This window comes from Scardinius erythrophthalmus (assembly GCF_964197995.2).
Source record: "Scardinius erythrophthalmus genome assembly, chromosome: 24".
Classification (NCBI taxonomy): Eukaryota; Metazoa; Chordata; class Actinopteri; order Cypriniformes; family Leuciscidae; genus Scardinius; species Scardinius erythrophthalmus.
Genome location: NC_138244.1, coordinates 5,054,756 through 5,079,578, shown reverse-complemented (window position 1 = coordinate 5,079,578; position 24,823 = coordinate 5,054,756). Strand labels below are relative to the sequence as shown.

The following is a 24,823-nucleotide window of genomic DNA, read 5'->3' as shown; positions in this document are numbered from 1 at the left end:
AGATTTGCTACATTGTATATTTATCAGCCATATTCTTGGATGTGGAAAACTTTGACTTAAAACGGTCTAACCTGAATGAAGTTCATATCGATCTGAGGAAGCACTCGTGATGAGAGATTCATGGCTTTTCTCCACATAAGGGCTTGTAAAAACAAACATGTAGCCTAACTGCTTATTTTACCGGAATCTATTTCACCTTAACCACAAACGTGTCAGATAACAGTTTGATATTTGGAATAAAGAGCGTGTGTTATCCGTTAAAATTGATTTGAAGTTATTTCTGTTGTTCTGGTGCTCATAAGAAAAAGGGTATGTTTACATGACAACGATGTACTAAAAACGGAAACGTTTTTCCAGTTAGTTTTTGAAAAGTTATGCGTAAAGACGACAACGCTGTCAAAAAGATCCCCGTTCACTCGGATCCGCGATAAGGGGAGAATGGATGTAAAGTTGGGTTAGCAATGGAATATCCATGACGGATATTGTTACCTAATGGAAGCAAAGCATGTAGATGATGAAGAGAAAAGGTCCAAGAACAGAACCCTGGGCCTGGGGAACACCGTGTGAGACAGGGGCAGTCGTGGACTTAGCCTGGCGGATAGACGGATATTGATGGTCAGACAGGGAGGAAGTGAACCAGAATAGGGCAGTTACAAAGATGAAACGAGAATACTGTGAGATATTGTGTCAAATGCAGAGGAAAGATCTAATAGAATTAAAATGCAAATTTAGTCATAAGGAGATCCTTGACATTCCTAAGGCGTGCTGTCTCGGTGCTGTAGGTTGTGAAAGCCTGATTGGAAACATTCATTGTATAAACACTACACGCCTATAGACTGAACACGTTATACCTTATATGCATGACGTCACTGTTTTCACAAATTCGCCTTTTTGTATTTTCCACAGAGACTATAACAATTTCAACTTGTACTTGGAAACCCGTTATCAAAAGTAAGCATTTACTTTTGTAAGTTTTTGAACGGCCAGTAAAAAAAAATCAGGTTTTAGTTGAAAACGGTGTTGTATAAACACTAATAACACTTAGAATTTCGAGTTTTTGATCAAGCAACAAATTGTTAATAATTTATTATACTTGAAAGATGTTTTTCCTGTAACTGATTCTTTTTTGCAGGCTCTTAAAAGTATGAAATTTACTTCTTTTTTGTAGAATACACAAAATTTAACAACAACATACCCATTGTCAGCAGAATACAGAGAAAAAAATAGTTAACAATAATTTGCTAATGACAGAAAAAGAGGAATAAGAAAGATAAAGAACATGAGGCTAATAAATGAATTAGACAAATTAAAGGCATTGCAAATTGAAGTCGTTCTACTTGCTTTCTTAAATACTGAAGATGAAACATTTTTTTTTTGGGTGTATAGAATTTGCAAAAAACAAAAACAAATCTATAACAAATCAAGTATTTAGAATCAGATTTAAAAGTTATGGTTACATCATGCAGAATATCATCATTAATACATGTGCCAATACACTTTCCAAAGTTTGTCCTTTGATGTCACAGCTCATGTTTGGGATCCTTCAGCCAATCAGCGGGCACTTGAGTTTAAAGAGGATCTGGCGCGATCTAGTGGCAAAGACACTACATGTTGTAGTTCATCATTCGTTAAACATAAGTTTTTTATTATCATAATAAAATAATACTATTTTTAATCGACATATATTGTAGGCTACCAATGCTGTGAAAATATTAGCATTCTGACTCTTAATGATAATGATGTTGCTTCATTTACAAAATGATCTTAACTCCAGTCTAACCTAAACCATGAAGATAATAAATGTAAGAATAAAAGTATTGGCATTCTTAATAATACCTCTAGTTTGTACTCTGTTACTCTGTACTCTGTTTGTACTCTGATTTTCATGGTGCATGTCAAACTACACATTTGCCCTTCAAACTGTGTTGTATTGTGCGCTCTCAGTGCCTGACCTGGCAGACTCGAGGCTGATCCCAGTGCAACAACTTCACCTTGGCGCTGAGAGCTCATTCTCCAGCCAGTGTTCGCAGCCTTCATAGATCTGCTGTATTTTGGAAAATGGAGTGTGAAAGCCACTCGGCAACCTGATCCAAGTGTCTTTTGGCAAACCTGTGGCTGTAACACACACAAACAGTGGAAATGAGTCACAAACGGGGAAAATAGTATCAGCTTCTGTGATTGGAAATCTGGCCCTGCACAGTTGGAATAATCCTCTCTGATTTCTCCAGAAGGAATCAAACACTTCTCATCTGAGGAACAAAGAGCCAATGGTGTTCCACAGGGCAAGCTGGCATGGGACGTGTCCCAGCTGACAAGAATACGCATTAAGTTATGAAAACGTTCCCAGCCGACACATAAACGACCTTAAACGTTGAAATATGCCTGAAATATTGTCAGTTGTTGTTAATATAATGTTGAATGCTAAATGGCTGAAAAAGGTTAACCAAATCCCTTTTATTATTTTTTTTTTTACAAGATTTGTATGTTGAATCAACATGATGTCTTCAACAACACTAAAACATTGCTGCCTTAAATTTTTAATACAATCAACTTGAATATTTAAGTAATTTCAAATTAATTTACATTAAACTGACTTAAAAAATTAGTTGAATCTTGTATAATAAAAAATAGGAAAAAAATGCTTAACTTATGATGAGTTAAAGCAATGTAAAAACACTTGTTGTCATATAACTTTTTACAGTGAACAAAACAAAATAATAAAAAGTGCCTTTTAAATTATAATAATAATTATTTTATGATATTTTGATCATAATACCTGTGATCAATGTAGGCCTATGTGTTAAATATGTAACTTTTATTATTATTATTAATAATAATAATAATGTATATTCTGAGTGTTCTCTGAACATTTAAAACTTTTTTCTTGGTTATGCGAACGTTAAGGGAACATTCCATTTTATAATTTTGTAAAATGTTACTTTTGTTTAATGTTCTCTGAATGTTCCAAAACAAGTAACATTTAAAATGTTCAGGAAAAAAGCATTTTTGTGCTAACATTTTCAGAACATTATTATAGAGAAAAAAAAACATAACGAACATTCTATTAATGTTACTGAAAAAGCGTTTGCGTCATGTTCAAGCCAACAAAAATAGATTGTAGCCTACAAAATTAAACAAACATTGCATTTTTTTTCTTAATGTTGTTGTAATGCAAAGTTCTTTAGTTGCTGTTTTAATAAGTGATACTTTATAAAATAGCAAGAGCTGTTGTGCCCCTTTGCCTAAATAAAGTGATAAATAATGAGTGTATACACTTTAAAAAAGCATTTCACAGTTTAGTTGTTTCAATGTAGGTTTTTAAAGTTGGCGCAACTTAAAGTGGCTGAATTTGTTCATTCAACTTATGTTAAGTTTCACTGTCTCAACTAGTTTGTAAATTGACTTAAAGGGATAGTTCACTTTGAAATTAAATTTTGGTATGTTTTAGCTTACCTCAAGGGCATCCAAGATGTAGGTGTGTTTGTTTCCGCAGTAGTTTCAATTTTGATATTTTTAGGTCAAACCGTTCTTGTCTGTCAGTCATATAATGCAGGTCTATGGTCACTGTCTCAAAGAGATGATCACTTGGACGTGGCTGTTTATAAGAGGTAAAAACAATATAAATACTGTTCGTTTTCTCACACAAACCGCTCGTTTTGTGTCTTAGGCCGTCAATGTGTACTTACGATGGGGAATTGTTTAATTTGGACGATGCGGAATTGTTTTAATTTGGACTCTGTTCATGCTCTTTGAGACAGTGACCACAGACCTGCATTATATGACTGACAGACAAGAACGGTTTGACCTAAAAATATCAAAATTGAAACTACTGCGGACAAAAAGACACCTACATCTTGGATGCCCTTGAGGTAAGCTAAAACATACCAAAATTTAATTTCAAAGTGAACTATCCCTTTAAGGAGAGAATTTGCCACCTCAACTCAAAAACATATGTTGAATCACGTTCTCAACATTTATCGCGAGATCACGTGAAGTGCGCTGCAGAAAGAAGACGCTCGTCGGACATGGTGGAGGGCTTATCGGAACCTGATCGGAACAAGACTGAAATTTTCCACTTATATTTTGATGATGTTTCGTCCAATAAAAAAAGAAAAACATCGAAAGGCATCCAGTTGCTATGTTTGCAAATCTCCTCAGAGAACGCGACTGAAAATTGTATAAACTTTGTTTCCTTATAGAATATGTAAAATGTATGTATGTATTTATTTATTATATTTACACAATTCAATTTGGTTTTGACTTCCTTTGAGGGGATCAGACACAAGGCCACACAAAGCTGCATTTTATAGAACGAAATTATTGTTTATAGACCTTCACAGCAGCGCCATCTTTGATTTTTAATGAGAATGAAAGCGAGGCTGTGAGGGACAGACATGCATCTCTTCAGTGGGCTGTACTGTTATTTAATGAGTTTTTGGATTGTTCTGCTCATGAAACACTGGAAAAATATCTTTCCAAGAAATTTCAGTTGACAAAAAAACTCTCGACAATTAGCTGTGGAAAAATCAACAATATCTCACGACCAATTAGTACAAATTCGTACGAATGATAAAAAGATGTCTAATTCGTACGAATTCGTACGACCTCACTCGTACGAATTTGTACGATTTGTCTAAACCCACGTGATGGGTAGGTTTAGGGGCGGTTTCAGGGGTAGGGCATTCGTATGAATTCATACGAATTGGGCAATTCGTAAAATATGTACGATTTTGCAAAAGGTCAGGTCGTATGAATTCGAACGAATTAGCCACCTCGTAGAATTTGTACGTTTTTTGTACGGAAAAATTGTAAGTAATCTAGGAGCTTTATGCAGCTTTTTAAAGCGGATGTCATTGGAAACAAGGCAAGACTATCCCTCACAGCCTCACTTTCATATCTGTCATGGTGCTGCTCTGAATAAGGTCTATAGGCTACAAAAAAGTTATAGAATTTGCATAGCGATTGCAGTTATATCGTGATTGTTTTGACACAACAAAATGTAGGCTACAGCAAAGAGCTTATTTTTATAAAACCACTATCTGAGAATTTACTTAGCCTATTTGAATAAATAAATGAATGAATGTCTGGATGAACGAGGAGCACGGAATAAAGGGGTGACCGTGAGCTCTAAACTCTGGCGCGCTCTCGCTCGCTTCACGCGCGTTCATCATCATCATCATCATCATCACACCTGTTCCCGTCTGCGCAGGTTCCGCTCACCTGCGCCAGAAACACACGAGCGCGAGCGCTTCAAAACAACATGACTTGAGCTTCAGCCTCGCAGACCAGCCGAATGAAGCGCGCAATGACCGTGCCATGGAGTTTGCTGTGGATTCTGGGTTTGATCTGCTCCTCGGACTCCAGCTGCTCTCCGACATCTTACTATAAGAGCTGCTGGATCCGCAGGTATCCAGGACTGTATGTGGACATAGAGGAATCTCAGCGCAGAGGAGCTCATATCCTGAGGGTTTATCAGGACGAGTCTGCGCTCAAGTGCAGCAGAGCCTGCTGTCTTACACCAAACTGTGAGTTTATGCTTTAAACTGAACCGAACTGAACAACTGACTAACTAAAGTATAGCCCAAGAACACTCAAAAACGTCTGAATGTCATTGCATCAACAAAACATTAAAGCAAGTGTCATTTATTTGAAAGAGACAGCAAAACGTTTCACCAAAAAAGTTTGGTTGATTTAAGGATAGTGCTAAACATGAAAACACGTGTTTGTAGTTAGAGGAACATGTTGATCTACACATGTGGTTCCTCTGCTAGATCTGTGTGAACTTGAGGGAGCTGACTTCATCATACATCCACTAAAAATCAAGTTGATCAAAAGAGAAAATGATGACGCAGAATGGAGTTAGTGAAGAGAAAAGATCATATAGCATTTGCAATTACATTCAGATGTTTTAATTGACTAAGTGTGTCCAAAAAATTTTGTCTTCATTGTGAATTTTAGGCTATATCTATTTTCTTTTTAGCGTTTAAAACAACATTTTGTGAAATGTTTAACTTGACAAAATTCAACTTTTTTAATCTAGTGCAATGAAATTTAGACAACACAAATGCAACATCATAATGCACGTAAAATAATAATACAGATATTCTGATATTTACATTTGCATATTAATATAGTAGATTACAAATTGTGGAACATCACAAGTAATTTGACATAATTGTCAACAATATTCATAGTACTCAATGCCAAGTTTAAAGTATAAACTAGATTTGTACACAAAGTTATAGCAGATGTAAAATACTTTTGAATTAAAAAAAATAGTAATATTATAAAATATTAATTTCAAAGTATATCTGTTTATCAAATAGTATATCATATGACATTTAGGGTATTTGTTTCTTAATTTGTTTCTTAATTTGTTTCTTAATTTGTTTCTTAAATGAATGATTAAATATTATGAAAAAAAAAACATTTTTAATTTTGACTTAAAATTAAAAATGCAATCAAATATTTTTTAAAGAATGTGGTTGCACTATATAATGTAAAATGCATAAATCTAAGTATAATTCAGAATCTTAAACAGTCATAAAGACTTTTGTAAATTAATTTCTGAATTGCATGCACAGTCTCCTGCAACCTGGCTGTGTTTCATTTCAACACCACTCAGGACAGTGTGAACTGCTTTCATCTGCAATGTCCGACCGCTGAGAGCTGCATTCCTCACCGCAGAGGAAATGTCATCCTCTATAATGTCACTAAAGGTGAGAAACTGCACACCAAACTCTACTTTGGTTTGAGGAAATGTAAAACCATAATGATTATGAAACGTCTTTAATATAAAGATCAAAATTCCTTTTCTAAACAAGACATTTCTACATAATTTAAATCTGAAAAAGTGTGCACTAAAATTGAAACTACATGCATTTTTAGTGTGGAAACACTGCATTCCCTCAGCCTACAAGTATAAAGCTTGTTCATTAGTAATCTGATTGCGATGTCTGGTTCTCAGGTGTGGATCCGGACCTGTTGGTGTTCGGGAAGCACTTCACCACCAACGTGCGTGTTCTGCCTCACATGTCTTCCTCGCGGCTCAATGTTTCAGAGCCGCTGACCTCTGACAAGCGTCAGTTCAACTATCCACCCGTCCGCTCCATCAGTCCTCCCTCCACTAGTACAAAAAAACCTACAACCCCCCAACAAACCACTCGAGCTGTTCCTACTACACTTGAAGTACAACATAACCTCCCTCGATGTGCTACAACAACTCAGAGCACATCAGAACACATCATATCAACTACGTCACTCAATCCCCAACAGACGAATACTACGCCACAGTGGGAATCAACAAACCTGCATCATATTACACAGACCACCTCTCAGACGGATGAACCTGATACGAGTACTGACACTTTAAACCACAGCATACCAAACCCCTCGACTACAGCCCACCCAAGCTCTACAACTGACTACTTTGACTCTGCTTTGACCTCCATCCCAATCAATGAAGCTCTTACTGCCCAACAGCCTTTGGGATTACAAACTACATCTCTACAGACTACAAAATCTTTAGCGACGGCTTCTCGAAACACTACGCAATCTTTTGCCAAGACTACCTCGCTATCCATGTCGGATGAGTATCTAGAAACTACAGCTGTTTTCAAGACAGTTACTTCCCAGACTTCACAATCGGAAACCTTAACAAACGCAAAGCCTTTGACTTCTGCAGACGTGCCCTTACAAACCCAAACTCAAATGACCCCTGCAAATGAGACAATACAAGCCAAAACTGCTCAAAGCACGTCAGAGCATGTTATATCAACTACGTCACAGCCTAAAATGGACTCTACACTCAATCCCCAACAGACGACTACTACGCCACAGTGGACAACCACAAAGCCCTTAACATCTGCAAACGTGCCCTTTCAAACATCAACCCCAAATACCCCTGCATATGAGACAATACAAGCCACAACTGCTCAAAGCACGTCAGAGCATGTTACATCAACTACGTCACAGCCTAAAATGGACTCTACACTCAATCCCCAACAGACGACTACTACGCCACAGTGGACGACCACAAAGCCCTTAACATCTGCAAACATGCCCTTTCAAACATCAACCCCAAATACCCCTGCATATGAGACTTCTACCCCAACCCAAACTACTATTCTATCCCACCCAAAACAGACAATTAGCAGCGACACAAGAACCACCAGTCCTACAATCACCACTGATGACTCTACAACCCCTAGACACCTGACCCTAACTTTTACACACACCCGTATGGGCAAATCAGCAAATAGTTTGAGTTCTTCCCCTACTAGCAGCATGATGGATAGTCAACCGTACCCCAACGACACGAAGGGTTACATCAGCCGAAACATCACTACAGGTGACGTACCTCGACCCGTTGGGGACGGAGGAAGCTTGACATCGGTGTGGCATTTGGCGGCCAACACCGTTCTAGTGGCCTTAGCGACTTGCGCTACCGTCACATTCTGCTGCTGTTGTTCGGTGTTCGCGGCTCTGAGCTGGAGAGGCCGGAGGCGACGCAAGGGCAGGTACAGGACAAATCTGAGGGGCAAGAGAGGATCAATGAGACTCATCAAATACGTCATTGTAAGGGAAAGCACGTAAAGCAGGGTTCCTTGGGTTAAGCTCGAAGCCTAATCAAACACGCCTGAACGAGCTAACCGGTGAGTTTGATACAGGTTGGAGCTAAACTCTAAAGTATAGTGGCCGTCAAGGCCCAGATTAGGAGAAACCATTCATAACCAGTGGCTGCGTCCGAAATTGAATAGTCTCTAGGTACTTCCCTTGAATATGTAATTAATATGAATATGATATAATGTAATCCATGATAATATGAATGGAATCCAGATGTACTACATTCACGTTCATGTTGTCAGACACTTCAGTTGAAACAGACAGGAATGAGGCAGGAAAGAGTCAGGAAAGAAACATGAAACAGACAGAAAACCGACAGGAATGAGACAGAAAACCGACAAGATTTCAGAGGTGGACAGTAACAAAGTACATTTACTTGAGTGCTGTACTTAAGTACACTTTTTGAGTATCTGTACTTTACTTGAGTATTATTTTTTTCTGGAAACTTTTTACTTTAACTTCACTACATTTGAAAGACAAATATCGTACTTTTTACTCCATTACATTTCTGTCAAGGTCCTTGAGTAGAAAGTAGTAACATTAGTCAGGGGTTGCATTTTGGTTGGAAATGAAAGTTGGGTTGACGTCAGCATCCGACGTTGGATTTTGGTTGGAACATCTGTCCAACATTGGAGATTAACATCAATCTGATGTTGGATTCTGACATCAACCTGATTTTCATTTTCAACGTTGGGTTTTGGTCTTCTAAAGTCAAATCTTGTCATTGTTTTGGAGCACACTAGCTTATAGATAACAGTAAGGCTAACATATTCATACTAAAAGCCACACAACTTTAAATAGGGCACTCTTTGAGGGAACAGCCATTTGGGTGTCCGAAACCATTCTGGACGTTATTGAGTGACTTATTCAATCTCACATCCAATCCCACTGGAACTGTGTTCTAGAAATACATGTGATATTGATATGAGGGTAGGCAGGCACAGATTCAGAGGCATAAGGTACTATAAGTATTACAAACAACAATGCAACAATAATAAAACAATGCATTGACATTTACTTTTTACTTTTGATACTTAAGTACTTTTAAAGACAGTACTTCTGTACTTTTACTTAAGTAAAAATCGGTCTTTACAACTTTTACTTGTAACGGAGTAATATTTGACCAGTAGTATCTGTACTTTCACTCAAGTAAAGAAGTTGTGTACTTTGTCCACCTCTGCAAGATTTAGACAAAAAACCGACAGGAATGAGACAGAAAATAGACAAGAATGAGACCGAAAACAGACAAGACTTTGACAAAAAACAGACAGGAATTAGACCGGGAACAGACAAGAATGAGACAGAAAACAGACAGGAATTAGAACAGAAACGGATAGCAAAGAAACAGGAATGAGACCAGACACAGACAGTAGTACTGTAGGTCATCCAACTACTATTTTATGAATACTGTGTGAATTCAGACATACTACTCTTTTTACACTCGTTTTACGCCTACTTTATAGCAGGGACGTATGTGATTTCAGATGCAGCCCTTGTGTTGTAGATGCTGCTAATGTGGTTTAATTCAAACTGAAGGTGGCTCACTTTCAAAACCACCAGAGGTGATCGTTCATTTTATAACTTGTTGTATATGATCAAACATGCTCCGCTAAACATATTTAGCTTTCTTTTGAGTGCCATCCATGGACTATAAAAAAAAAACTATGGAGTTACAGGATTCACCAGACTTCAAAATACATTCTGGATCATTGGTTTGTCAACATGAGCATTTAAAAAGACACAGATAAAGGTTAAATGTTTACAAAAATGTATTTTCCAAATATAAAGATTGATTATTGTGGTGCAAAACCTAGTATACTGCCTATATAGACAAGTGCTATGAAACTTCTAGATGGGCAGAATCTCACATTCAGATATATATATAAATGTCCCATTAGCGGCTGTTTCTATGGGCCGCTATACGTAATCCGTCCGCCATATTGGAACAGTCAAAGCCGGTCGGTGAACATTTGAGAGCAAGTTGACAGTGCGTCTGCAATTGTAGTTAGACGCATGTATGAATATATATATCTGCAATAGACTTCAGCAGATGATTTTGCTAAACTAACACTATACAACAAGCACATAATTAAAAAGTACCATAGTAAAAACCTGTACTATTGAGATAATGCATATAAAAACACAAACCAACACATTCTCACCGGTGACAGGTTATCCCATTTCTTTGGGAATTTCAATCGGCGATTTCACAACCAGAAGCTGCGCAATGTTATAGCATCATTGATTCTTACTGTGAGGGACGACACGCTGACTGTTCCAAGATGGCGGTGCGCCGACTCATGCTCACAATTGATTCTAAACTAATGAGACCATACTTTGGATAAACAGTCCATTTTTGCTATTCAACTAATTACAAGTAATTAATGCAAAAGTAAACGACACTCGTTTTGTTTCACAGAGCCTGTTGCAATGCATTCTGGGAAGTGCATATTCTGTAAATGAGGAATGTTGCTTTATAATTTGGCCAAAACAAGGTATCGCACAATGTGTTAAAATACCACCTACGGTTTTGGAAGAGATTTCAACCACAACATTTTGTTTTATAAAGTGAATGTATGTATTTTATGGAAGTCTAAATTTCTTGGGCAGTCTTGTGCATGATGACTTGTATTTTAATAAAACAGTCTCTGTGACAAACACCAGTCCCGTCGAGAACACCTGACAGTTTTGTTTTCAAAAGGCAGTTATTTGCTAAGTGCTTTAAGATGCGCAAGACTAACGCCGCCGCTTTCCACGTCCAAATGGAGCCGGCCGGAACTTCTCGCTGAGGAGTTTGGTTTCTCCTTTCCCAGAAGTGACAGCTCATAGCAGGAACTAATGGAGTACTGGGATATTTTTACTAGATGTTGGCTCAAAGCGTCCTTTCAGTGGGGTGCTGGTAATGGCACTTGAACCTTCAAGGGCGTGTTTTGAGTGCAGTGAGTTCTTGTAATGTTCTAGGGGTAATTGTTTCGAGATAAGAACTGAACTGACCCAGTTTATACAAACTAAACATACTGTCTGTTATTTAAATCAATAGAGGGAAAAAAGTTCATGTTCTCACTCTAATCTCATTCAAACCTTGCTTTATTTTCTTTCTTCATAAAATAAAAAAGGCAGAATGACTCAAAATATCTCAAATTTTATGTGCTCTTTTATTTTTAATGATGTTGCATTGCAATCGCTCATGTGAAATGCAAACCAGGGAATAGGGTTCCCACCCACTGAAGTTTTGTCATGAATTTAAAGTTTCAGTTTTTAATGTTGTTTATCTGACTATGTTGTGTTTTAAGACAAACCATGTGTAAATTCATAAGTCGACAGCATTGCTGAGTGTTTTCTCCTTAAAACTGCAGTGAACCAAAGACAGTCTCAAAAACACGCTTTGAAATCGCTGGTGTTTCTGACGTCACAAACTACCTTGTAACCAATCAGATCAACGTGTGATCGTCAACCAGTGGATCTCTGAGCTGAGTGAGTGGAGGCGGGGCTCATTTGCATATTCATAGCACCACGAATACTAAACGAGGCAAGGGTGTCGAGTTACATTCAAGATATTTTAAGGCATGAAGACATTTTTTCACGAAAAAAAAACAACAAAACGTTTAAATATGTCATTTTGGTGATCAAAGGTGAGTTTTAAGGGATAGAATTATTGACTACAGGGGGACTTTAAGAGATTAACTGATAATGGGTGTCTCGATGGTGCAGTAAAAGTGGACTACTTTTGTCATACATTCCTACTTCCCAAGTCCACTGATGTCAGAGAGATTAGGACTCATGCAGGACACCAGGTTTATTCTTGCTTATTTATTCTGATAATCTTATTAAAGCCAAAATTATATTTAGCGATCCATTCATTGACAACCATATTAACATTCACAACGCTATCTAGATAGCCAGCTTGCTGATGATAGTGGAAGCATCAAATACAACATACAATATGCTTCAAATAATTATTTATACTTAAACAACAAGACAACGTGACGTAGCAGTTGTGGAAAAAGCTAATAAAGAACAGCAGCAATCGTTCTCCCATCAGCCATGGTTAAAGTTTATGGCCCGCCTAACTCAGGAACTTGGGTATCAAAATTATCCCAGAGTTTCCCAGTGGTAAATATGACTTGAGAGGGCATTCATGTCCAATTTTTAAGAAGTACACTCGTATTTACGATAGCAAGTAAATAGAGGATTAGAAGACGGAAGCTCGGATTCTCTGCCTTTGTGTGTTTCATGGAAGAAAGAAAATAAATTAAAATCACAAAAGCAGAAATTGTTTAAAAAGGTCAACTTACATATTGCTGTCATGTATTCGTTTATTTTTCATGAATATCACAGAATATAATTTGAAAACAATAATGCATGGCTCACTGTTGAAAAAAAGTCACTTTACTGATTTTTGTCAACACATTGTTAATATGAAATTGTACACAATAACGGAGCACACGATGTTCCTCAGATATTAAGGAGCTTCTTCACGGCCTCTTTATACTTCCGTAGATTTTCCTCAGTCTCTCCCTCGTTCTTCAGCTCGACCATCGCGTCTCTGTACTCCTGTACGGTGGTCTGTCCCAGCAGCTCCTCCCTGGTTCTCCCCTCCACCTCATCCCTCGCTCCAAGCCGTCGCATGCGCACCAGAGTTTCCAGAACGTTCTTTTGGGATGGACTGTCTTCCCAGTCGTACTCCTCCATATCTGCACGTGTCTTTTCCTGCTCCCATGCCTCGGTTTTCTGTAAAACACAGTGACGTGACAAAAACAGTTTTAAAAGATGAATGATTTAACTGATGTCTGACTGATTGGGTGGAGGATAAAAGATGGAAAATGTTTGGTTTCAAATGCAATAGTGAAAATAATGAGATATTACGATTGTTGCTTGTCAATTTGTCCCCACTCCCCCCAATATGGCAAACTTTTTTTTTTTTACAGATTTCTTTTTTTTAAAATATTTCAAAATATACAAAAAATGTAAACTATATAGATATATAGAAGAATACATAAATATATTTTAAAATAAATTTTAGTTATTCCTCCCTTCATACATATACATATATATACACACACATTACACACGCATATATATGTAATTTAATTAAATTTATTTATATATGTCTAAATGTTTCAAAACATTTCGTATTAATATCAATTTATATAAATTACAATTTTTAAAAAATATTTTTTGATTGTTTTTTCTTGCATGTTTATAAATATATTTTAGCATTTGAAGGTTTAAACTTTATTTTAAATGTTAAAAATATATACCCTTAAGCTGTGCTGTGTTCAACGTACATGTAGCATATTTTTTTAATATAATTTGGCTGGAATTCTTTTTTTGTCGTAAGCTTTTGCTATGTGTCTGAAGTCTATAAGGTAAAGAAAATGTTAAATACGTATATTTATGTTGAACACAAGCTAATATGAATATTGAAACTGAAGTTTAATTTTGACTCATATAGGAAAATGATCAGAATTTCATTGAAGGATCATTAAACGCATCATTAAAGTGCAAGTTGAAATGGCAAAAACACTTAAACTGGGAAAGGTGAAAGTATTGAAGCACTGAAAGAATAAAGACACTTCACCTTTAAGCAAGAATGGTGCCGTTTTGCGTCGGCCGAGGAATTCTGGCACGATAAAAATGCCAAGCTGATTTGGAAACGATGGTAGGAAATGTAATGAGCACGGCTACTTAAACTCAATGAACAGCTCTGATTACCAGTGCAAACATTAAGGGACGCCGCTGAACATTCGCTTAACCGTTTGCCTGATTGCAGCGAACTTTTAAAGACAGCTTGTGCTTGATAAGAATCCTCAGAGTCCTCTCTTTGCCTGAGACTAAATTTTCCCAATACTTCCCATCCTCGATGACAAAAGCGTCTTTGTGTGTATGAAGGCCTGTGCATGCCACGGGGCAGATAACCCTCTCGCCGGTGCAGGTGCTCTAGACTAATGACTATCAATACGAATCCCTCGTCATTCCCCATTCCTTTCCCTCAATCACCGGCCGCAGGGCACTACTCAGGGAGGGACTGATGGATTAGGTGGTTTCTATAGAGATGAAGGTGGTTTGGCCAGATCTCGAGGATTTGATTAGACCTGTTGACCCAAATGATTCAATTTAGCTGAAGAGGCAAATCAAATGCAAGGCGACTAATTGAAGAGATTGGCCTTTCACTCGGGAGAATGGGAGTATAATTGAGGACCTGACTGAAGACATGGAGACGCTCGCTGGGTGTAAGCTAAGCTGATCGTTTAACCGCTCTGCTGCACGCTGGGGCTCTTGCCGAGATCTTTTGGTAAAGAAACACCAAAATCAAGTGTCAAAATCAAAATAGAGGTCATCTTAACTTAACTTGACCCCTGAAACCACTTCTGGTTTTCAGTTGAGAAACTTTCCTCATCCAATCAATTCCTGATCAGTATTTAAAAAAACTATATATATATATAGTATCTTATATAAATATATAAAACATACAGATGTTTTAATACATACGCATATATATATATATATATATATATATATAAAAATAGATTTATAGATTTAGAAATAATATATTTAAAAAAATATTTTGTATATATTATATATTGATAAGTTCTATAACTAACTTATTTCCTCATTTAGTTTTTTCTATTTTTTTTGTATATCTTCAATATAAATATATTTATATACCGGTAGTTCAAAATGCATAACCCAAAATATATATTAATTATAGAAGTATATTTTCTTTCACATTCTGTAATATATTTAAGCTTTTAAAGGTTTAAATGAATTATTTAAGATTTTTAAAAATATATTTTCTTAATCTGCAAAGTCTACAACATATATTTAGCACATTTCAGCCAGAAATAGAAAAATGGCTAAAAATATAGCTTTAAAAATACATTTACATAATATATTTAGATACTAATATTTCCTATATTTACCCCAAATATTTTTAAGACTGGAAACAAACTTAAGTATTTGCACAATTTGTAATTTATTTGATCATTTGAAGTTTTCAATGAAACATGTATTCAATCTGAGAAATATATATTTCATTAAGCCGATTTGTATTATTAAAATACATAATTTTTCGCTGTATAAGCCGTCCTACATTCACACCGCGAAAGTAAAATGGCTTGCGAATCCCATTTTGTGGCTCTACGATGCATTAAAAACCAAATTAAATGGAAAAAGGGGTTATATTTAACCTCTCAAAATACATCCATGCCACATTTGTTCCAAAACCTCTTCCAGTCAGTGTGAACACAGTTTGAATGGATTATCCTGTAGCCGTATTGGCAGCTAAATCAGGTCTTGGAGATACAATCACCCTGATGGTCTGAAACAACGGTCCGCTTTGTGTCGTACCGTCCCCCCCCCCGTTCCCACCCAGCGTCACTCTACCCCGTCCTGCCTAATCTGAGCCGCTACTGTGCTAGCGAAAGGCCAGCGGACACCGTTACACTTCCCAACCAGGATGGCAAACAAAGCTCAACCGTGGCTCTCCGCCAGTCTTAGTGAATCTAAGAACATAGTTACACAATACCAAGGCCAGCGAGTCTCTAGTGAGAAGAGCATGATGGGAAAATGCACACTTCATGCACATTTGTTGTTGACCTTGTGTGAATCTCAAAGGTCACGTTCTTTACCCCTGGAAGAGCGTCGTCGGGCCGGGTTTATGTCAGACAGACAGACAGCGAGAAGATCATCTGCGTAAGAAGCCTTCAGTTTGCCGACTCTGAGAAGTTCAAGTGTATAAATTACACCGTTCTTGTCCTTAATCTGTGTTTTATCAAAAAAGCGCCTGCTAATTCATCCTCTGTTGTGCTAATGAGGTGAATCATGCGATACTCAGAGGTTACTAATCGCTTTTTTCAAGTCTCACTTAGTTCACAAAAGAAACTGTCGCATTACATCTGCCGTCAATTAAACAGCAGCTTGCTTTGATCGTGAGCTCTGTGTAAGCGGAGACGGTTTACACACGCAGACATGACGTGAATTATTGATTACGTGTTTCATCGAGCTGTAATGAGAATCTTATGAGGTGCCGCCAACAGCATCATCACCCTGTCAGCCAATCAGACGCCTCCACTCTCAGGTTGCTCATTGGGCGAGACAGCTGTCAATCATCAACTCAGCTGGAAAATCAAGTGGATAACCATGACACTCACTGAGTATTTGTGTTCAGTACTCTGGCTGTGTCTGAAATCACCCTCATATTCTTAAATAGGGCACTGTTTGAGGGGAAAGCCATTTGTAGTGGTGTCCGAAACCATAGTGGATGTTTTTGAGTGCACTCATTCAATCCCACAATGCAACGCAACAACGAGTGTACAACCGAAGTACGCTCAATGGCTAGAGTATACCTATAATGCACTGTGAGGGTCATGCCGAATGAATTCCCATGGAATCATCCATCCATTCATTTTCCAAAACCGCTGGTCCAATGTGGCTACAGCGTAATATCATACAGGTATAATTCCTTTTTAATTGATTATTAAATTGTATAAGTGGAGTAATGTAGGGAATAGTGAAGGCGATTTCAAACACAGCCCAAGTATTTTGGATTAAGCTCAAGGTAAGAATTGAAAAAAAAAAAATTGAATAAGTTACTTTTTTTGTAGTTTCCACACCAAAGACCAATGAAAAACAGGTTCAGATATATATATGTTTTATATATAAATATTTTCAATAAGAAAAGTCCAAAAATATACTGCTAATATACAAAAATCAGTTTTTTACTCATATTTCCTCATCTTTGGCAATTTAATATATTAAACTAAATATATTTATATTGTTCAAAAATGTTGCATGTACCCAAGATGTATTTAAAAATGTCAAATGTGTGTGTGCATATATGTATTACATATACACATACATACTTTATAATATATATATATATATATATAAAATGTAGGGTAGCATATATTTGAAATATTTTAATAAATAAATATACATATTTATTATTATAATTTATTTATTTCTGGCCGAAAATATTTCAAATACATGCCACCCTACATTTTGGAAATTTCTAGCCAATCAAAAACATCAGAGTTGAGTAGAATTAGGAAACCATTTCCATTTCCACCATTTCAAGCTTGAAAAATCAGAAGATTAAACCTCCAGTTTTCCATGCTAATTTCAATCTAAAGGCAGGGAATGTAAAAACTCAAAGTGCACTGTCACTGTTGCGGACTCCCAACCTCTGTTCCTGTCTTTATTCCTGCCCCCCCTCATCCTATCGTTTCATGTCGGCCCTCGGGGGGGCCTCGGCCACTGAAAACCACCCCGGGCCCCCACTGAAACTTTCATAAGAGGTACAATAGAGATGTGAAATATTCATGTGTTGAGTGCGGACTGAAAACATATCAACCTCCATCAGAGAGAAGCTGATAACAAACCAATCAATGAACTGATAATGATCAGAAGTGATTAGTGGCAAGCATTATTATCATTACAGCTCATGCTTAAAGGCACAGTTCACCCAAAATTTTAATTTTGCCATCATTTATTTACTATTCCAAACATAACTTTGAACAACAGTAAATTATGTCAATGATGACCAATGATAACAATCTTTAAAAAAAAACAATCTATCGTTGACCGATATTGATATTAATACAGATATATCACGTATCACAACTTAACATGAATCACATAAAGAAATGCCCGGGCCATATTTCACTTCAACTATCTACATAGTGTTAAATAGGCTTAATTTTCTTTATGCAAAATGTTTTATTTTCCTTTGAAATTTGAACTAGACATTTCTCGACAGTTTTCTTGAGGTTCACCCTGTAGCATTTAAACTTGTTTTGAAAAATCCTGCCCAAATGTGTCCGGATATGACCAGCTAATAGAGCACAGATGCATCAGACTCACCCAGGACTCGTGGTAAAGCACGGTGAGGAGGTACATGGCGTAATCATAATTCTGCGTTCTCAGCGGGCAACTGAAAACATGCATGAAGAAGATGCATTTTAAAGATAATCTGTGACTGGGAAACGAGGAAAACACAACACAGAATATATCTCCATATCACCAACCTGTCTGCGGTGATGGTGAGCGTGTCGGTGTCTTTACAGTAACGCTCATCGAGGAGCTTGATCATCTTCTTTCTGGCGTGATCATCCAGATTTAGGCTGGAGAGCTTCACCTGCAAAGGATAAAAACAGTGTTTGATTGGCTAAAGATGCATTATAATCGAGAACGCATGAGGGATAATGTACAGTCAGATGGTCGTTATCTCAAAATAAACCCTGAAACCGATCCAGCTACATTAATATATATGGACAGTTTTGAGAGAGATATGAATCTAGCACAGTTGTGTCGGAAAGTTTCATCTAAGTTCATCGGAGGACGACGTCCACGAATCACTTAATCCAAATCTTCATCATTTCTCCAGCAATCATTTGCACTTGGCCTTCCTCCAGTCAGCCGAACTAAACTAAATCTACTAAATCTTATTCTTCCAAACAACAAACACTCAACAAGGCACAACTCTGCCTTTTAAATCCCGCTCCGGATCGGCCAATGGGATCAAACACAACAGCGGTGATGTCACTAAGCTCTCTCCGACTAATGAACAAAAGCGCACAATGCAATATCACTGTATTTATCTGGGGTTTTCCTGGTGTTTCAGTCAAGGAAGGACGGGGGGTGGGGGGCCTTCTCCCACCCGGACACTCATCCCGTATATCTGCCCTTTGATCCCCTTCACTTCTAGCTCTAATCCAACAGGATTAGCGTCAGATGGCGATTCCACACTGCAGTCATAATCTAATGGTTTTCCAGGCAGATGGTGAGAGATTTGATATAAATAACATTTCAGATTATAAATAGGAAAAATATATAAAAAAAAATCAATGAGGTTCTGCTGAGGCCACTAAACGTGTCTTTAAGTAACATGGTGTTTCATGAACCGGGTACATTTGTTTACTGATAACAGTCCGAGTGTTGTTTACTCAAGCAAAAACGAGTTATTAATTATCCGGGAGTATTTATGATCATTTACTTCTCCAGAGCGTGTAAATACTGAGCGCATAATCATAACTAATCCTGCTAAGAGGAGACATACTGTATGGACAGAAAAATAGTTCATCATCATAATGCTTAATTAAAGGTAGTCTTGTGTAGACAGACTTTTGATTATCAGTAAACGACCACCAGAGACCATGTGACCGACATGTAATGACCAACCACGGTTTGCTTTGTTTTGACATGCAGTTTATTCTACATAGGCATTTTGGGAAAAACAGAAAACACCTTCGAAATTAAAGAAAAGGTGTAGAATATCTGAGATCCATCCAAACAGATTAGTTCACAATATACATCTCAACTTTCTTGCTTCTAACAAAATACTCACGTTTGAAGCCATAAACCTGGCAAATCCATGAGTTCGTAATAACGCAATAGAGTTCAACAGTTCAAACGCCATCCATTTTCTCCATAGGGAAATTATTTATTGCGATAACTACGATAACAACCTTAAATCGATGGCATTTTCTTCTGCTGAAGCTGTCAGCCTGCATTATTTCAACTTAGTTTTAAAATAAGCATGTTTAACAGTGGATTTCACGGTAAAACTACATTACCCATGATGCTGTCCAAAAAATTCCACCAATCAGACAAGCTAAATGCGGCAAAAGATCTCGTTTGCTTCGCCCATATATATGCATATTTTGCATTAAACTTAAAATGTACTGTATCAACATTTATGTGAATAAATGAGTAGTTTAATTTGATTATGCTGTTCGCAATGCTTCATGGGATTGTAGTTCTTTCCCTCACTAAATCCGTTAAGTACACAGTCTTGTACCTTTTGTCTGATTTTCAAAAATGTTTTTGCTTTAAATCAAAGTTTGTGATGTTATTCTTCTCAGTGCAGCTGATTGTCTTGGTTCAACGCTTTAACAAATACTTTTTGAAATGCCTATGGGAAAAATTAAAGGGTAACTCTCACCAAAATGCAACCTAGGGTCTTTTTGTTAATCTACCCGAGGCAAACTTTCATTTAAAATCATAATTAGAATGGAAACGCCACTTTTAAGTTTGACCGTATTTTTGTTTTCGGTCAAATTGCCTTTTGAATGGGAGTGCATGGGGAACGACTATGATAGCATCAAAAATCGCGATTTTTAACACACTAAGAAGGCTCGACACAACATGAAACTTTGCTCTCAGTATCACCAGGGGCTCTACACATGAACTCCAGCATTGAGAACATTGTTTGTGTACACAGAGTTTACTAAAAAGAAAGATTTTGAACAACTCACTGTCTCTGTGTCCGCCGGCATTTTGTCAGTCAAAAATAGTCGATCTCCGAATGCAACGTAACAGGGAGGAGAGTAAAGATGGAAAGCTCCAAAAGCTTAGTTCCATATACATTCACGGATAATTTGATGTGTTGTCGTTAGTGAAAATCAATATTGACCTTGTATTTGAAAAAGGATGCTCATATAAGAAGCAATACTAAAATTCAGAGTCAGTTCATTCACATTCGGAGATCGACTATTTTTGACTGACAAAATGCCGGCGGACACAGAGACAGTGAGTTGTTCAAAACCTTTCTTTTTTAGTAAACTCTGTGTACACAAACAAAGTTCTCAATGCTCAAGTTCATGTGTAGAGCCTCTGGTGATACTGAGAGCAAAGTTTCATGTTGTGTCGAGCCTTCTTAGTGTTTTAAAAATAGCGATTTTTGATGCTATCATAGTTGTGCCCCATTCACTCCCATTCAATCCCATTCAAAAGGAATTTTGACCGAAAATGAAAATACTGTCAAACTTTAAAGTGGCGTTTCCATTCTAATTATGCTTTTAAACGAAAGTTTGCCTCGGGTAGATTCACAAAAAGACCCTAGGTTGCATTTTGGCAAGAGTTACGCTTTAATGAAAAATAAATAAATAAAACTTTCAGAACCAGCGCCACTGAAAAAGTTTCAATCAAACAAGCCATATTCTTCATGATTTGGAAAATATTCATAAAAGATCTAGAATTGAATAAAAGTTCACCTTCAGTGTCACTATCCGTGCGTCTGGGTTTCGCAGCGACAGTCCAGCGGATACAAATTCCTTATTCTGCACCTGGATTGGGAAGTGCTCCATGCATTTCTCATCAGAGTCCAGGGCAGACGGCCACTCTGTGCAGAACGCTGGACAAATTAAACAAGGAAAACATTTACAAATCTTTCTTTCATTTAGCCACAGCATGACATGTGCTCATCAACTGCTGTCCAATATTTATCACTGCAACAATCACGTTTATAACACAAAACACTCACGCTTCAGGGCCTCACAGTGCTTCTTAATGGCAACCGGGGTTAAGTGTAAAAAGTTTGGAATCTGAAAGACATTAGAGCATGTGATTAAAAAAGTGCTGTTTTACAAGTGGTCAAAGGAAAATCCACATCTTCACCCTTTATTTAAATGTTTTAATCGTGAAAGCGCAATATAACGTGCCAAACTGAATTTTTGGCCAGGCTGTCATACACAGAAATTATGAATGAACACATGTAAAAACAAGAGAGAACCAATGAAAAAATAATAACTGATTATGTTGTTGTCAAAAGGTGCGTTTCCATTACAGATTTGCGCAAAACTTTTGCGATTTTTTTCTAAATGTCGACAAAAAACTATTGTGAAATGACGGCGTTTCCATTAACCGATGTTATGGGACTAAAACTTCATTTTTTTCCTCTCGCGATAAGTAAATCATGGCACCGGACGTTGGTAGGTTTATGTACTATATCCCAGTATTATTAATCAAAGGAGACGTATGTGTGTTATCCAATCATTAATGGTAAGGAACGACCCTTATTATACTTGAGAGCAGCACATATGAGGAGTTTCTGGGTGTTTCTCCCTCATTTCTGTTTCGAGGTCTTGATTGTGGCATTTATTTGAGGTTTAGAATCCATTATTCCTGTAATTATTTTGTCTTTTATGAATTTAATAAAGAACTCTGTCTCGTATTCTGTCCAAACACACCGCGTCGTCTACATCACGTGACCTGTAAATGCGCAAAAACTGTTTCCATTGCAGTTTTGCAAAATATTTCTTTTTCGAATTGCCTGAAAAAACCCCTCATGCGAGCGGAAAAACTTTTTTGCAATAAATGGGAGTTTTTGCGAAAATTACATGTTTCCATTAAGCGTATTTTCAATTCGCAATTTCAATTTGCGCAATTTGAAGGGTAATGGAAACGCGGCTAATGTATGTACTTTTGTTTTTTTCTAAGTATTATTTTTTTTTTTTGCATAGTAAAATAAAACCTGTAGCTGTAGTTTTTTGGCAAACGATTTTGTCAGATAAATACCTTAATCAAGTTTAATATTTTGTTCTTCCCTCATATTTAAAAAATATTTTCCTCATATTTTGATGGTTTAATTGAATTTGTAGGGTCATAAAAAAAAACAAATAACGCGCTCCGGACATCACTTTTGACCAGTATAGGCAATAAAAAAATCTGAAAAAGTCACCGCAGGTCCAGTTAGCATCAGTTCACAATAAGGTTTTGAAAATTTCTAATAATTTTCTGTTTAAGACAGGTTTTCATGATGCAGCTCAGAAATTATTTCATAAGACAGATTAATTCTGCTCAAAAAGCTCTAATATTTTACAGGTTGAATCAAGATGTTTTAGGTCTTCCTACAAACTGATCTTATAATTATGCAGTGGCGCTGTGCATATACATCAAAATGCAAAAATGAATAAAAAATGAATATGGTATATTGCACGTCTGATTATTTTAAAAACTTGATCACCTTTATCAGTTCCAGGTTGCCCTTCTTGGCAGGCGGGACACCTCTCTTCACGGGATATCCCATCCGCACCGGCAGGGGGACGGCGGACGGTCTGAATGAGGCGGCAGTGGGGTAAACCGCCGTCCAGTCCTGATCCTCGGCCATCCGCTCCGTCCTGGGCTCTCCAGCCTGTGTTTCATCATCAATAACATTATAATTCTGCTTTGCTGAATCATAGACCAGAATGTAAACAAACTGTATTACGGTTGTGTTGAGACAAAGTGTAATAGTCCACCTGTCTCTTTGACCTCCACTGACCCCGACCACCTCGACCTGCAGTTTCTGCAATCACACATTCAATGAGGAAATTCAGTGTGCATTCAAACATTAACCTCATTCAAAAATACAGCAAGCAATACTAGATGTGGTCATATTAGGTTATAAAAAACATTTACTTAGATACAACATGTCAGACCAATAATTAAGCAATTAAAGCAATTGTTGTGATGGTACAAAGACAGTACCACGGTACTTTAATATATACTAGGTGCTGAATATATATATATATATATATATATATATATATATATATATAGACATACACTAACATCAATATTATTGTAACTCTCCTTTAATACTGTAAATCGATTAAATGACAGATCATGCTATCTTTACCTCTTTCTGTGGCCACGACGCTTGTTGAGAGGACAGAGGAGATTGAAATCCCCCTGCTTAATGAAATTAAACTATATATTCCATTAATATTACAGTTTATTTTGCATAAGGAGGACAGCGCAGGGTGAGTGACGGACGCAGCCATGATGGGAAAACCTGCGGCGTGACTACGGCGGCTCGGAGGAACGCAAATAAAGCGAAGCTAAAAAGATCTGAGAGACAAACATGAGTGTTTGTGTGCACATTGATATTCAATCAGTTTCGAAACAACAACAAAAAAACGATCTGCTTTTAATTCAGAACCAGGTTTAAGTGTAACTTTGAGGGACTAGAAACTAATAGGAAAGACAAAAGAGCTAGTAACACTGAAACATATCAAACGAAACGCATTTTTTTGCGTTTAAAACAACTACGGAGGTCTTGAGAAGCGTTTTTAACTGACGCGATTTTTAAACCTATTTTTAAACTGTATCGAGCGTGGCGAATGGCGTCTAAAAATATTTAGTTTGTTTGTTTAAAAATCGAGTCAGTGAAGCAAGTGTATAAAGAGAATAATGTGGTATATTGCTCTTTGGATGTGTCAGTGAGGGCAGTGCAGAAAACGTTTATGTTTCTAGATATTTATGACATATTTCAAAAGTGTAATCTTTGAACCCCTGCTTGACAGAAGCCGATGAGGCGCGCGGCCGTCAGGTGTGCGCGCTCTCTCATCATGCATATCTCCACATGTTTCACTCACAGCATCAGATGAAAGAAACTGAAGCACATTTATCTCCTCGTCATCAGCGCGATTAAAGC

The 24,823-nt window shown here is 37.2% G+C and overlaps 2 protein-coding genes across 3 annotated transcripts in view; one reads left to right on the top strand and one right to left on the bottom strand.

Moving 5' to 3' along the window:
- Nucleotides 1-259, top strand: part of tead4 (TEA domain transcription factor 4) — a 46,853-nt gene extending 46,594 nt beyond the window's left edge. For both annotated transcript variants that reach the window (XM_081356712.1, XM_081356713.1), the window contains one exon: nt 1-259. This exon is cut by the window's left edge and continues 1,483 nt beyond it. The gene's annotated coding sequence lies outside the window, so the exon portion shown is untranslated.
- A 12,639-nt stretch (nt 260-12,898) lies between these two features.
- Nucleotides 12,899-24,771, bottom strand: mrps35 (mitochondrial ribosomal protein S35). The gene is made up of 8 exons (XM_081356075.1): nt 24,026-24,771; nt 23,646-23,692; nt 23,372-23,539; nt 21,890-21,950; nt 21,621-21,760; nt 18,654-18,763; nt 18,490-18,559; nt 12,899-13,356 (listed from the first exon to the last, which is right to left on the bottom strand). Exons 1-8 carry the CDS (start codon nt 24,168-24,170, stop codon nt 13,081-13,083), a joined length of 1,017 nt encoding a protein of 338 aa, XP_081212201.1. The 5' UTR covers nt 24,171-24,771; the 3' UTR covers nt 12,899-13,080.
- Between the last annotated feature and the right edge of the window lie 52 nt (nt 24,772-24,823).